Here is a 15,695-nt window from a genome sequence, read left to right as displayed (position 1 = left end):
TTCTTCTCAAAACTCCAGTGTGACTGTGGTCCTCTAGCTAGAACCACCTGAAGAAGGCCTTCTGACCACTCAGACTTACTGATCTAAGTTCCCTAACTTTTCTTTTTATCTGAACTTCCTTGGATGGTCATTTTTCTGACAGGTAAGACATATTTCCCTGTCTTCTGAGACAGAGTACCTCTATCATAATTTGAACTTCCTTGATGGCTCAAAATCATTATTAATTGTAATCATAATTAATGAGCTATTTGTCCTTTAGGCCCAACTCCTGTGATATCTCAGCTCTCCGACTGACTTGGTTGTCTGTGGTGCGTTGGTAGATAGAACTGTCTAGTGTGTTGGAGTTGAATGCATACTCCCTAACCCTGGAGAATTTACTTGCACTTGGAGAAGCTATGTTTCTTCCGATTTCATATAATGAAAATATTCATAACTTGTCAGCCAAATAGAATGTGAATAGCAAACGTGGAAGAGCTTTCTGAAGGGTCACCTACTATTCAAATATTAGACATGTGTATGGTTATTATCTTGACCGTGGTGATGTTTTTATAACGGTATATGTATATAAAAACTTACCAAGTTTTCTACAGTTCATCGTACATTCAATAAACCTCAGTAATGCTGTATAAAATTGTTAGGTATGGGAAAAAAATCATGCGCTCTGGAGTCAGCCTGTGTTTTAATTCTTGCCACCTGCCATCAGCTGTGGGGCCGTGAGCAGGCCAGTTCACTTTTCTGAGCCTCAGCTTCTGAGTCAGCAATGTAAAATTCTAAGGAACAAGTGGGAAAACATTTGTAAAGTGCTTAATATAGCACATTAAGCGTGAACTTCTCTTCTTGCTTCTGATAAACATGTATGTTCAAATTTCTGTCACAGACATCCCAATCTTACTTTTGATTTCAGGGAGTGCAGAAGAATTTAATTATACAAGAATGGGGGGCAGTACCGTCATCGAGGGCGTGAATGACAGAGCCGACATGATAGAAACTCAGAAGACCTTCACACTACTGGGTAAGTGAAAGCATCCTATCCCAGAAGTGGCCATTTTTTCTAAAAAGGCTGGGATACCCAGCATGCATGTGTTCTGAAGACACCTAATAAATTCTAATTTTAAGATGAGCCAATCAGAAAACACGTTTGGAGGCCAAGTGGTCAAGAAGGTGCTTTTCCCTTAAAAGATCTAGAAATCAACTTCTTTACGCTCAGGCTCACTGGCTTGCTGTGAGAAGCATGGGCTGTAAGCCCCATGGATACTCATAAGTTCTTGCAGGCTGACTACAGAGAAGACAGGGGAAAGCAAAGTCCAAATCAGTTCAGAAGTGTAACGCTGACCCTACTTGGCCTTCACAGATATCCTGATGATGATGGTAAAATAACCAACACCTATATGAAGTTCACTATGTGCCAGGCACCATTCTAAACACTTTGTTACCTGTATTAATTCATTTAAACCTTACAACTGCCTTATGAGGTAGATGGTGGTATTTCCCCCATTTTACAGTAGGGAAACTGAGGCACAGATATGGTAAGTGATTTACCCAAGGTCAGGCGGCTAGTACAGAAAAGAACTGGAATTTACATTCAGGGTCTTAAAAAACTTCATTTTCATACAGAAAACCTAATCTTTGATTGCTAGGACGCTGACACAGGTGGAGTAGGTACTCTTCTCATCTTCCCCCACCTTACCTTTCCCACATGGAGCTCAAGTTTGGAAAGACTGTCTACAGTGGCATTTCTAAAAGCAGCCATTCACTTTCCCATTTTGTATTAGTCTAGACATCCATACATAACTGCCAGTCAAAGCTTCTGATCAGTATGAGACCGTAGACCATTTTTATATCTTACAGAAAATATTCATCTCTTTTTAGACTTAGTTGTTTTCATTGTTGTGGCCTAGCTGATGGTATTTGAATGCAAAAGGCAGAGAACTTGAGGTTATACATATCAGAGTGATAGGCAAAATGAGCACAGTGCTGTAATCGAGAATGAAAACCAGATGTTTTCCCAAGCAAAATTTCCATCCAGTCTGCTCCTTCAAAACCGCTTTAAGCCATTATTCAAAAAGATACATGTACCGCAATGTTCACTGCAGCATTACTTACAATAGCCAGAACATGGAAGCAACCTAAATGTCCATCGACAGATGAATGGATAAAGACGATGTGGCACATATATACAATGGAATATTACTCAGCCATAAAAAGGAATGAAGTTGAGTTATTTGTAGTGAGGTAGATGGACCTAGAGTCTTTCATACAGAGTGAAGTAAGTCAGAAAGAGAAAAACAAGTACCATATGCTAACACATATATATGGAATCTAGAAAAATGGTACTGATGATCCTAGTGGCAGGACAGGAATAGAGATGCAAACAGAGAATGGACTTGAGGACACGGGGAGCAGGGGGGAAGCTGGGACGCAGTGAGAGAGTAGCATTGACATATATACACTACCAAATGTAAAATAGATGGCTAGTGGGAAGCTGGTACAGAGCACAGGGAGATCAGCTCGATGCTTTGTGAAGACCTAAAGGGGTGGGATAGGGAGGGTGGGAGGGAGGCTCAAGAGGGAGGGGATATGGGGATATATGTATACACATAGCTGATTCACTTTGTTGTACAGCAGAAACTAACACAACATTGTAAAGCAATTATACTCCAATAAAGATGAAAAATAAATAAATAAAAAAGCTAAAAAAAACACTTTAAGAAGAAGGGCAAATTGAATAGTTTTTAATAATGTGATAAGCACTCTTGGTGCTGTTTAACGTTTTCATAAAATACTAGTAATCATAATTTCAATCTCTGTGTAACATGCTCCCTTGAGAAGGAGCACAAGGAGGGCATAGGCAGTCTAACTCTGGCAGGGCTCCCAGGGGACCTGTCCTCCCTTTCCACCTCTGCCCTTCTGGATACTCCATCCCGGCTCTAATGTTTTATCTCACTGTGAAATGATGTAGGGGAAAAGAGGGGGCTTTGTGATCAAATAAGCAAGAATGCAAAACCTAGTTGACAGGACTCTACAAAGGTTACCCTAAGACTCGGTTTCCTGATCTGTAGAATGGTCGTATTCCTTACCCACAGCACACTCATGACGACTGGCAAGGAAATGTATGTGAAAGCCCCTGGCACCAGGCTGAGCATGTAGCAGGTACTTGCTAAGTATTACTGCCTGCTTTCTGCCTCTATATTCCCTGTCATCCAAGTCCTAACCATCCTCTGAGCAAAACCATCCCCTCCTCCATGAAACCCTCCATAATTATTGGAGATTAGCAGCAGCAACTTTTTCCACTTTATCAAACTAATTAGGTTATTTTACAGATGTCCATGCCAGCAGGGCCAGGACTAGAGTGAGGCAAGAGAGACAAATAGGGTACAGAGTTGAAGGGGTGCATGCTCTCAGGATGGTGCGAATGCAGGGCTGGCCCTGGGCACCTGGGCCTCACCCTCGTCCCAGCCCTGTATACCAGGCCAAGATGTTTTAGACAAAGCTCCCAAAATTTTGTGGGGAGATAGAGTGTAACAGGCTGCTGCCTCCCATGGCTGTTAAAGGTGATGGCTGCCCACCGTGCCGTGTGAAGTGGGCTGGGTAGAAAGAGCTTGGGGTCGTCCTGTTCACTCCTTCCAGGAAGCTGTCTCAGCGAGTGACTCAGCGTGGCTGGCAAGGTGACGACAGACTCTGCACCTGCTTACTTTCCATCAAGCCTGTTATTTAAAGATGCTAGCCTGATGACCTCCTTCTCCGATTGCCTGTGCTTGACCGTTAGATCTTACAATTTAGTACTTATCTGTTGTCATGAATTTGCTCCAGTTTTCTCTACTTGTCATAAAATAGATCTGTGGCCTCGCACAGGTCAATTATTGTCTCTAGGCATCAGTTTCCCCATCTGTACCCTGGGGTGATAATGAAAATACTCAGTTGTTTCAATTGTCTGTTGCTATTTCCCAAATCTTAGTAGCTTAAAATGACAATTTGTTATTATCTCATGTGATTCTGGGCTGACTGGGCTCACCTGGGCAGTTCTCACTTGGGGATTCTTGTATGGTGGTGGCAGGGGCTGGCTCAGCTGAAGGCTTCTTCTGTCACATGGGCTGGGATGGCCACACATACTGAGGGCTGGTCAGGCATTTCTCTCTCTCCATGTGGCCCTCCTCACTGCATGCTGGTCTCAGGACAGATGGACTGCACATGTGGCTAGCTTCTCCCAGAGCCAGTTCCAACAGGCTCAGGTGGACTCTGCGGGTCTTTTTATGAATCAGTCTCAGAAGCAGTGCGGCATCACTACTGCCGTGTGCTAATAATCAAAAGCAGGGCATAGGACCAGCTCAGAGTCATGACCCTCGAGGAAGGAGCGACCCAGGGCATGAACAATAGGAGGGTGATGCATGGGGGTCATCTTTGGAGAGTAGCCACCACAGTAGCTGTTAGGGATGTTGTGGGATTAAGAGATAATGTCTCCTGGTATATGAACTGTGGCATGCTCTATCAGTGTGAGAGATCAGTACACATTTAATGAAAGCATGACTTCAATGCATGAATCACTAAAAAATGTCCTAAGCTGGAGGTTGGCAGACTGCAGCCTGTTTTTGTAAATAAAGTTTTATTGGAAGACAGACATACTCATTCAAGTGTGATCTATGGCTGTTTTCATGCTATGGTGGCAGAGTTGAGTACTTGTGACATAGACTCTACAGCCTGCAAAGCCTAATGAGAAAACATTTGCTGACCTTTGTCCTAGGTGATAGAGTGAGCATAGCTGATGGTTTCCTTAGAGTTTTCTTACAGTTTGTGAAAAAGGCTCATGGGCGGAGTCATGAAGCTCAGCTTCAACCCCAGTGTGTCTAAAACATGGACGTCCCCTGAGGACCCCCAGCCGGACAAAGAAGCTTGAGCCGGCTTCAGAGGCCCGTTTGCTGCTGTGGAGTGGATTCATGCATGGAACTCACTGTAGCTTTGAGATTACCATCATCCTGTGACCCCCACAGCCAATAATCTCATGCTGTGTGTTGATTTCATGGTCTCTAAACATGTGTTGTCCAACACAGTAACCAATAGCCACAAGTGACTGTTTACATTAATTAAAATGAAATTGTAAAATTGAGTTCCTCAGTTGCACTAGGCATGTTTCGAATGCTCATAACCGTAGGTAGCTAATAGCTGCCATATCGTTCAGCACAGATAAAGAATATTTCATCCCCAAGGAGAGTTCTGTCCAAACAGCATGTCTCCAACAATGTGAATACCTTATTGGTACCACTTGTCCTATTGGCCGTGTCCTCTTGTTTGTGTCTCAGTGTTATCTATCTTAGATGGAGATCCACTCAAGGGCAGACTGCCCAACATGAATCATACATTTTTGGGCAGATACCTTTTTAAATTTTTATTTGTTATTATTATTTTTGGCTGTGTTGGGTCTTCATTGCCACGCATGGGCTTTTCTCTAGTTGTGACAAGCGGGGGCTACTCTTTGTTGTGGTGCATGGGTTTCTCATTGTGGTGGCTTCTCTTGTTGCGGAGCACAGGCTCTAGGCATGTGGGCTTCAGTACTTGCGGCTTGTGGGCTCAGTAGTTGTGGCTCTCGGGCTCTAGAGGGTAGGCTCAGTAGTTGTGGCACACGGGCTTCATTGCTCCTTGGCATGTGGGATCTTCCCAGCCCAAGGATCGAACCTGCGTATCCTGCATGACAGGAGGATTCTTAACTACTGCGCCACCAGGGAAGCCCTGGTCAGATACCTTTTTTTAAATGTAATTGCTAAATAAGTACTTGTTGGTTGATTTGTCCATTGCTCTGGTTTGTTATGGAGACAGTTTGGAGAAGCAGACAAGGTTAGCAGTGAGGTCATCTAGTTCAGTACACAAATCTACTTCACAACATGCCCAGTAAACAGACCTCAGGAAATCTGCTCAGGCTTCTTTGCCTGGTACAGGGTCATCAGGGGACCATCACTTTTACACACCGTGGGGTGAACTAGGGCAGCCTCATGACTCCACTGGTCTTTTCACACACTGCAGTGGTTGCTGGCATTAAACTGCTTAGCCATAATATACCCAGTGTGATTGTGACTTTGGCAAGTTCCCTAACCCTTCCATGCCTTAGTTTCCGTCTCTGTAAAATGGGAACAATACTAGTACTTTATATAGTTGCTGTAAGCATCAGACTGGGTGATATGTAGAAAGTATTAAGGACAGTGCCTGATGCAGAGTTTCATTTGCTTTCCCTTCTGGCTCTGCTTCTGAAGTAACTAAAATGGGTCTGACACGCAGTTCCAGTGTGTGTGGGGGTGGGTGGGAGGGTGGGGGTAGGGAGTTCTGCACGCTAAGTGATTCTCCGGACACCAGCTGGCTGTCCTGCAATTCAACTCAATTTGACACTATCTACCTCGAGCAAGCGTCAGATCCCACAGGCTAAGGGCTCAGGTCCACAGGACTGTCCCCACCCCCACCTTCAGATGCCAGTCATTAGTCCAGGTTGTCACTTGTGATTCTGACTGAATGGCTGTAAATCAGAGGTTCCCACAACCACCTCCTTGGGTTCAATTAATTTGCTAGAGCAGCTCACAGAACTCAGAGAAACATTTTACTTAGTAGATCACCAGTTTATTATAAAAGGATGTAACTCAGGAACAGTCCGTTGGAACAGATATAGAGGGGCCAGTATGTGGGAAGGAGCACAGAGCTTCCATGCTGTCTGAGTGTGTCACTCTCCACAATCCCCATGTGTTTACCTGGGGGCTCTCCAAATCTTGTGCTTTAGGGTTTTTATGGAGACGTCATGACATAGGCACAGTTGATTAAATCACTGGCCATTGGCAGTAAGTTCAACTTCGAGCCCCTCTCTGCTCCCCAGAGGAGTTCGAGGGGTGAAACCAAAAGTTCCAGCTGTCAGTCACAGGGTTGTTTCCCCTGGGAACCAGCCCCCATCCTCGCATGACCTCCGGGCACCCCAAAATTGCCTCATTAACAAAAGACATCTTAATTTCTCTCACCACTTAGGAAGTTCCCGGGGTTTAGAAGTTCTGTTTGTTAGAAACTGGATGAAGCCCAAGTGTGTATTTCTTAGTATAAATCACAATATCACTGGTACTTTAGCTCGTCACAAGGTACCCCCTGAGGACGCAGAATGGGGTGCATATTGATCAAGAGCTCACTTCCTTTATGCTTCTGCTGACTCTTATTTAATTCACCCTTTGATCTTTGCCTGGCCATTAAGATCTCTGACAGAAAGAATACTCCAGAAACAGTCAGCCCTATCCTGGACCTCAGGCTCAAGGAACTTGACCACTGTGTTTCTTGTTGAAATCTATCTCAGGCCAGCAGTGCTTTTGCAGTGATTTTTATCTCACTCAAGATAATTACTTAACTGAGATCTTAAGTTCTTTCTTTGACATCATTGCTTTGGAGTTGTTATTTCACTTTTGTCAGTTTTGGAAGGCATGGAGTTAGTAACGGATCATGTGGAGAGTGGGAATGCCAGAGCAGATTCCCAAACTTTGTACTTTTAGTTGCTTTTCTTCATCACTTACCTGTCATTTATCGTGATGATGCCCGGGGGGTTATTTCTGTTAGGATCCTCTGTCCTTCAGATGGAGGCATTAACTCGAAATTGAACAGCTGCAAATGCCTGGACTCAGATTGAACTGGAGACTTCCATGTAATTTTGGTTTGAAATCTTTTTTTTTTAACTTTTATTGGGGTGCGGTTGTTTTACAATATTGTGTTAGTTTCTGCTGTACAGCAAAGTGAATCAGCTGTATGTATACATATATCCCCTCTTTTTTGGACGTCCTTCCCATTTAGGTCACCACAGAGCATTGAGTAGAGTTCCCTGAGCTATACAGTAGGTTCTCCTTAGTTATCTATTTTATACATAGTATCAATAGTGTGTGTATGTCAATCCCAATCTCCGAATTCATCCCACCACCATCCCTTCCCCCTTGGTATCCATACGTTTGCTCTCTATGTCTGTGTCTCTATTTCTGCTTTGTAAATAAGATCGTCTATACCAATTTTTTCAGATTCCACATATACGCATTACTATACGATATTTGTTTTGCTCTTTCTGACTTACTTCACTCTGTATGACAGTCTCTAGGTCCAGCTATATCTCTACAAATGACCCAGTTTCATTCCTTTTTATGGCTGAGTAATATTCCATTGCATATATGTACCACATCTTCTTTATTCATTCATCTGTTGATGGACATTTAGGTTACTTCCATGTCCTGGCTATTGTAGTTAGTGCTGCAATGAACATCGGGGTGCATGTGTCTTTTTGAATTATGGTTTTCTCTGGGTATGTGCCCAGTGATGGGATTGCTGGGTCATATGGTAGTTCTATTTTTAGTTTTTTAAGGAATCTCCATACTGTTTTCCATAGTGACTGTAGCAGTTTATATTCCCACCAACAATGCACGAGGGTTCCTCCACACCCTCTCCAGCATTTATTGTTCATAGATTTTTGATGATGACCATTCTGACTGGTATTGGGTGATACCTCATAGTTTTGATTTGCATTTCTCTAATAATTAGTGATGTTGAACATCTTTTCATGTGTTTGTTGGCCATCTGTATATCTTCTTTGGAGAGATGTCTATTTAGGTCTTCTGCCCATTTTTTTATTGGGTTGTTTATTTTTTTTATATTGAGCTGCATAGCTGCTTGTAAATTTTGGAAATTAATCCTTTGTCAGTTGCTTCATTTGCAAATATTTTCTCCCATTCTGAGGGTTGTCTTTTCGTCTTGTTTATGATTTCCTTTGCTGTGCAAAAGCTTTTAAGTTCAATTAGGTCCCATTGGTTTGAAACCTTTCGTGACTTTGATTTTGTGTAATCTTTGAAGGAGAGCAGCCTCTCTAGGTTTAGAAATTATTTACGAACGTGACCTGGCTGCTGTTGAGATGCTCCCGGTCTTCTTGTGTCAGAAGCAGCAGGCGGCTGCAGTGGCTCTTGCTGGCATTTAGGGCCTGCTGCTTTTCTGCTGGAGAAGTTGTGGGTCTCCTATTGGCTGAAAAAAATGCACAACCTAAAAGTTAAGAATTATGTTTTATTTGGCAGACGAAATTGAGGATTTAAGCCCGGAACACAGCCTCTCAGATAGCTCTGAGGGACTGTTCCCAGGAGGTAAGGGAGGAGCCAAGATATATAGAAGTTTTGCAACAAAGACCAGGTAATCAGAACATCAAAAGATGACTGTTAATTAAAGAAAACTAGATATCTCAAATTAAGGAATTTAGTACTTTTCTATTTATGAGAAGATACAAGAATCTGGGTTCACTGAAATCATTCCTTTGATATGTACCTTAGCTACCTAGGACTGGTATCCTGCTTTCCTCCATCCTAAATCCCCTCAGGGTGCACCGTTTGGAGCAGTCATAGTGGCTTATGGTCTGATGGCCACAGCATCCATTGTTTGCTGATACGGCAGGCAACATTTTTCATTCACAAGTGATAGTCCACGTACGTTGGTCAGGGCCTCATCGAGGAAACATGGGGCACATTCAAATAGGATAAAAGGAGGAGGGTTTATTTATGAAGGGAGCAACTACAAATTGTGTGGGGCTAAAGGGGCTATGAGGAGCACTTGGGATCTGGATACAGCAGCTCTTTCTGTTCAGACACAGGGTGTTACTTGAGCCTGAAAGAAGGGTTGGGGAAAGTCAGCTCCAGACTCGGAGCAGTAACCTTCTGTCAGTCAGCAACACAGCCAGCCCGAGGCAACGTTGCAGGGAAAGAGACGGGGTACGTACCCAGCATCTATCTCCTCCTGCTCTCTGATCTTCTGCCAGGGTCCCTATTGGTGAAACCCAACCAGAGCCCATTGCCTTTGTCTAAACAGACTAGCACACTGGGGCAGAGAACAAGGTGCAGAGCTGGAGGGGCAAATGGAATCCTTCCAGCACCCACCATAAAAAGCATCCAGAGAGCTTATGAGCAAAAAAGAAAAAAATATATAAAAACAATCAAAAAAGCACAGCACACAGAATGAATGAGAGCTGATTCTCCCAGGAACCTGATATGAAATAGTTACTCAGATACTAATTTTTGTGTTGAACTTCCTAGCGACCACAACAAAAGGGAAACCTGGTGGGTTGTGTAGTTCACATTGTGTGTTTGCATACATCAAACTAGAAAGACAGTGAACCAGATTCTCCCTGGGGTCCACTCACTGTTCCCTGTCCCAGCTCTTGGCAGTGATGGTACTAGAGTATCTTGAAAGAATTCAGGTGCTTATCTTACTAGCAACTAAGCAAGAGAAGAAATGCAGTGTTCCTAATTTGGGAAAAATTTTGTTTTCAGGTTTAAAGGAAGATTTTCAGATGGATGTTTTTAAGATCCTGGCAGCCATCCTACACCTGGGCAACGTGCAGATCATAGCAGTGGGCAACGAGAGATCGGCAGTCAGCGTAAGATATGTGTTTGTTTACCCTTCCTATGTTGGGAGGAGCATCAGTAGAACCTCTCATGGTTACCCTGCTTTTGCATTTTAGCACCAGGCACATTGGACCTACTGGGGAGACCAGTTTAACAGGAAGAAGGAGGGTAGGAGTTTCCATGGGTTACCTTCAAAGAGTAAAGCTTCTTCCCCTTGCAACAGTGGAGGAGGGGGAAACGCATTCTCCGTTTTTCTTTTATTCAACAAATTTTTACTGAGTGCCTACTCTGTGCCAGACACCGTTGTAGGCTCTAGAGAAACAGCAGTGAACAAAACAAAATCAGAAGGCCTTCATGAAGCTTGTGTTCTGGGGGAGGAAGTGGAGGGGAAAAGACACAATAAACAGTTATAGGCTCTAGCAGCTGACAATAGCCATTGAAAAGGAAGCAGTGTAGGTGTGGGGAGGGGCTGTGCGTTTTGTGTCAGGCATTCTGGGAAAGCCTTTCTAATTCAATAAGGAAGTGAACTGTGTCTATATCTGGAGGAAGAACATTCGAAGTAGAGGAAACAGCAGGTGCAAAGGCCCTTAGGCAGGAAGTATTATTATAAAAACAGCCAAAAGGTTGGTAAATGCAAAAAAGGAGTGAGAGAAAGAAGGGGTGGTAGATTGGACCAGAAGATGGAGGGAAGGGTGCAGATCATGCAGGGCCTTAAGGGCACTGGACAGTTTTAAGTAGAAAGGACACTTCCTACCTCCCAACACATGCCTGAATCAAACACCAATGGTGCTCTCTATGGAAATATATTCCCATGTATGTTTTGTGACAGATTTCTTTATTTAATGGACACAAGATAGGTTTGTGTGTGTCTCTCTTTAGCAACAAATGTTATGAGTGGTGACTCTTGGTGGGGTATGTGTTTGGTTATTCTCAACAATATCCATGTAAAGAGGACAATCGCACAGTTGAAAAGGTTCCTCTGAAATGCAAAATCTCCTATTGTTAAAGCTTTGTATTAACGTGTCTTAGTCAACTCTAGTTGTCATAACAAAATACCACAGGCTGGGTGGCTTAACAGAAATTTATTTTCTGTTGAGATCTTGGTGAGGGTCCTCTTCCTGGCTTGCAGGCAGCTGCTTTCTTACTGTGTGCTCACATGGCAGAGAGAGAGAAAGCAAGCTCTAGTTCTCTTTTCCCTTCTTATAAGGACACTAAACCTATCATGGGGGCCCCATCTGCATGACCTCATCTAAACCCAAGTACCTCCCAAAGGCCCCACTTCCAAATACCATCACATTGGGTGTTAGGGCTTCAACATATGAATTTTTTTATGTGACTGAAACAAACATTCAGTCCATAACAATGTCTATTTTCATGTCCCCAGAACAACTGATGGAAACAATTGTTAATTTTGTACACCTGGTAATTTCTCAGCTCTGGTACCTGTGGTTTAAGGGGAGAAAGTGCTGTGCAGAAGGGGAGGATGTGTTTTTGGCTCAGGGCATCAGTCCTGTTGCCCTATGACCAGGAAGTAATTCTCCTCACTCTCCTCAGATTCTCACACCAAGCACCCTGCCCCCATCCCCACCAATATCCAGCCATCACAGAGTCAGTCAACTCACAAAGGACTGGGAAGTTTGGAGAGAGGCGATGGCAGGTCTGGAATGTGTGTAGGTGTGGTTCTCCCTCTGGTTCCTGGCTCATTTACCACAGAAAGGGGCTTCTGCACTTTTTCTACTGAACTCCCATGACTTCTACCCAACAAATGCCCTTGCTTTGAACTCTGTCCCGTGAAGTTTGTTGTGAAGGTAATATTTTGGAGGAGTTAAAATAGACTAAAAATCCTTTGTCTATCTTAGGAAACAAGATGTCAAATCTTTTGAAGAAAATTATCAGTCTTGTAATTTTAACTCATTCGAATCAAGAACTTAAAATATTGGGCAAATTCAGTCTGGATGAAGCCATCTTACCTTTTAAAACTTGATGCCCCTTTGCATCTCCCCCTGTAGCTGCTCCTATAGCTCAATGCTTTTGACTCAGAGGTTTGGTTCCTGCTTAGAAGGAAGGAAATCAATGGCTCTGCCAGTCCCCTCCCCCAATGAGGGGGTCAGACACATGAACCCAGGCTTCATATTATTGTGATCTTGGTCAGGAGGGGTGTGGGTGGGCAACAGGGAGGCGGAGGCGGCAGGACTTTTTAGGTTGTTAGCTCCACCATAATCTAATGCTTTTTAAATGCAGTTACGTGGTTTTCCCAATTGGCTGAGATGGTGTCTACAAATTAGCCTGCCTCAGAAGTTCCCCTGCCAGAGAGGAATGATGGTGTGCAGTCACAGGGGGTCACATCTCCTTGCCTAGTGACAAGGACCCCTAGTCCATGCTGCCTGAAGACAAACAGGAGCAGACCCCTCCTTGTCTGCTGGCAAGCTCTCATGGCCAGGCTTGGGAGAGAAACAAGGTTCACTTTGTACATCCAGGAAAAGTCCTCCACCACAGCCTTCATGTTGGCTGGGAAGATACTTTAGTCCAGGAAGCTTACAACGTTCTCTCTGACAATGACAGCCAGGTACTTCCTGGGCCAGACCTCCCGGGGAAAACCCAGACTACACAACGAGGGACAGGGCAAGTGTAGGCTCTGACAGGTGGCCTGGATGTGATGCAAAGGGAAGAGGGAGGCCTTGAGGCTGTGCCCACCTGCACAGGAGAGTGGGGAGGATTGCTTCTGTGGCCTAAATCACTACTGACATTCTTTGGCCAGAACAAAAACGCAGGTGGGACACAGCCCAGGACCACCTGGCATCACCACAGCGGTGCCCTGCCAAGGACCAGGTGCAGGGTGAGCTCCACTGTGGGCCCTCCTGCTTCGCTCCCAGACCTGGCTCTGTGACATGAGGCCTGGTTGTGCAGAGGGCAAGGGGCCTGGCTGGGTGGGCCAGTGACGGTGTAGATGGCCCGACGGCCCTGACCAGGGTGTGTCTTGCTTTTGAAGGAGGACGACAGTCACCTGGAGGTGTTCTGTGAGCTCCTGGGCCTGGAGAGCAGCAGAGTTGCTCAGTGGCTGTGTAATCGAAAGATCATCACGACCTCTGAGACGGTGGTGAAACCTATGACCAGGCCCCAGGCCGTCAATGCCAGGGATGCGCTGGCCAAAAAGATCTATGCTCACCTGTTTGACTTCATTGTGGAGAGAATTAACCAAGCCTTGCAGTTTTCAGGCAAGCAGCACACTTTTATTGGTGTTTTGGACATTTATGGGTAAGATTCTCTTCAGTGAGCCTGTCTTTCCTCATGTAAATGTCGAATGCCTGTTATTTTTAGATCATTTTATTCTGGTTGCTCTTTTGTGTCTCACATGATCAGAAAGATTTTTGCCTGTGTGGATGTTAAGTACAGCCTTCCGGGCTACAGTGTCTTTTTTCTAGGGTGTATTCAATAAATTCTAAATCGGTAATGGCCGACATCAAGAGCCACATGCCAGCTCCCGTGCCGAGTGGTTTCTATGCACTTTCTTATAACTCAGACAACCTTATAATCATCCCCATTTTACAGATGAAACAGCTGAGGCTTAGGAGGACTCGTTCACAGCTGCTCTGCTGATGGGAGAACGCATCGCTGTATGAGGCTGTCACCCACTTCTGTTTCCCTACACAGGCCCCGTGAGGTGTGGAGCCCTGTCATACCTTTCCCACTTCACAGGGTGAAAGTGACAGCTCCAGAGGTCCTGCACCTCGCCCATGCTCACGGGGCCAGAAGTAGACTCAAACCCAGGCCTTTTACCAACCAGCCTCCTCACACCTGAATCCTCTTCCCTTCCTGGGTCATGAGGGTCATGTGTTTGCCCCATTCTCCAAGAATTCCAATACATTCGGGGCACAAAGTTCCCACACTGGAGTTTTTCCTTTGCTGCTTTTGGTTGCCCAGCCCTGCTTTTCCAGGTCAGACTCGTGCTAGGGACACTTGCAGAACCGCCAGGGAGAGTGAAGGAGGCCTGGCCCTCATGGAGGCGGGCTCCGAGGGGCGTTAGCTTTTGTTTGTTAGCAGCTGGCCAGGGGCAGCTGAGAACAGGAGGCAGTGAGTCAAGAGAATGGCAGGCAGACCCGTGAGGCTAATAGGCCACTGTAATAAGGAAGCTGAATTTTTTGCTAAGTGGACAAACCTGAGACAGGAGCAATTGTAAATTTTTAAGAACTTGCTTTTTTTTTTTTTAATAAATTTATTTATTTATTAGCTACATTGGGTCTTCGATGCTGCACACAGGCTTTCTCTGGTTGCGGCAAGCAGGGGCTACTCTTCACTGTGGTGCACGGGCTCCTCATTGCCGTGGCTTCTCTTGTTGTGGAGCACAGGCTCTAGGCACGTGGGCTTCAGTAGTTGCGGCACACAGGCTCAATAGTTGTGGCTCACAGGCTCTAGAGCGCAGGCCCAATAGTTGTGGCACACGGGCTTAGTTGCTCTGCGTAGTTGCTCCGCAGCATGTGGGATCTTCCTGGAGCAGGGATTGAAGCAGTGTCCCCTGCATTGGCAGGCAGATTCTTAACCACTATGCCACCTAGGAAGTCCAAGAACTTGCTATTTTAAATTTAAATTTTAAAATTAAATTCTTCTTTGGAAATTTTAAAAGTAATATGCTCACCACCACTCTTGAATTCATTTCACCCCTCCAAAAAAACAAGCTCTCCTCTTTAAGTAAGTGTTACTGTCTGGGGCTAATCCTTTCATACCTTTCTCCAGTATTCTCATGGCTAGGTTAGCCCTCATCCATGCACAACTGCAGCTGTTGGGAGAACTGAGCTCAGGGTGACTTGGAAATAAGGCAGCCTGAAAGGAAAAGTTACCCTCCATGAAGGCCATTAAAGCCAAAGCTGTGAACCTTGAGATTTCAGCTCGGAACAGCATGGAGGCTTGTGGTTTCCCAGCCAGCCAGGTGTTTATGTTCTCTGGACCCAGAGTTGGAAGGGCCTGGGACTGGGAGTCAGACCCCAGGGAGTGAGCTCTGCACCAGACCTGTTGTGTGGCCCCGAGAAAGTCACAGAACCTCTCCAAACCTCAGTTTCTGTGTCTGTGAGATGGGGCCTCTCTTGCAGGGATGTTACAGATGTCAAATGGAAGGAATTGTGAAGGCATCTTAAGAACCATAAGGATTGTTCAAATATGAACAAGAAAATAGCCATTGATGTTTGATAGTCCGCCCCTGCCCTAGAAAGTCTTGCCTTTGGCCCAAGCTGTGGGCTGCAGGACACAATGAGGCCCTTTTGTCTCCCCTCCAGGCCCAGCCGTGGCCCATCTACAATGTCCAGGCTGGCCAAGCCTCTGGACCACCCAGGG

General features: G+C 45.0%; 1 protein-coding gene across 1 annotated transcript in view; it reads left to right on the top strand.

Annotated features, from left to right (window-relative positions):
- The window catches only part of MYO5C (myosin VC), a 96,696-nt gene that overhangs the window by 23,076 nt on the left and 57,925 nt on the right, over positions 1-15,695 (top strand). Inside the window, exons 8-10 of the mRNA XM_057723964.1 lie at positions 905-1,012; positions 10,296-10,402; positions 13,360-13,625. Coding sequence (XP_057579947.1) covers positions 905-1,012; positions 10,296-10,402; positions 13,360-13,625 — 481 coding nt within the window. The remainder of the gene's footprint in view (positions 1-904; positions 1,013-10,295; positions 10,403-13,359; positions 13,626-15,695) is intronic.

This window comes from Hippopotamus amphibius, chromosome 2 (assembly GCF_030028045.1).
Source record: "Hippopotamus amphibius kiboko isolate mHipAmp2 chromosome 2, mHipAmp2.hap2, whole genome shotgun sequence".
NCBI classification, from domain to species: Eukaryota; Metazoa; Chordata; class Mammalia; order Artiodactyla; family Hippopotamidae; genus Hippopotamus; species Hippopotamus amphibius.
The sequence above is the reverse complement of the archived record's forward strand: the minus strand, read 5'-3'. Positions and strand labels throughout refer to the sequence as shown.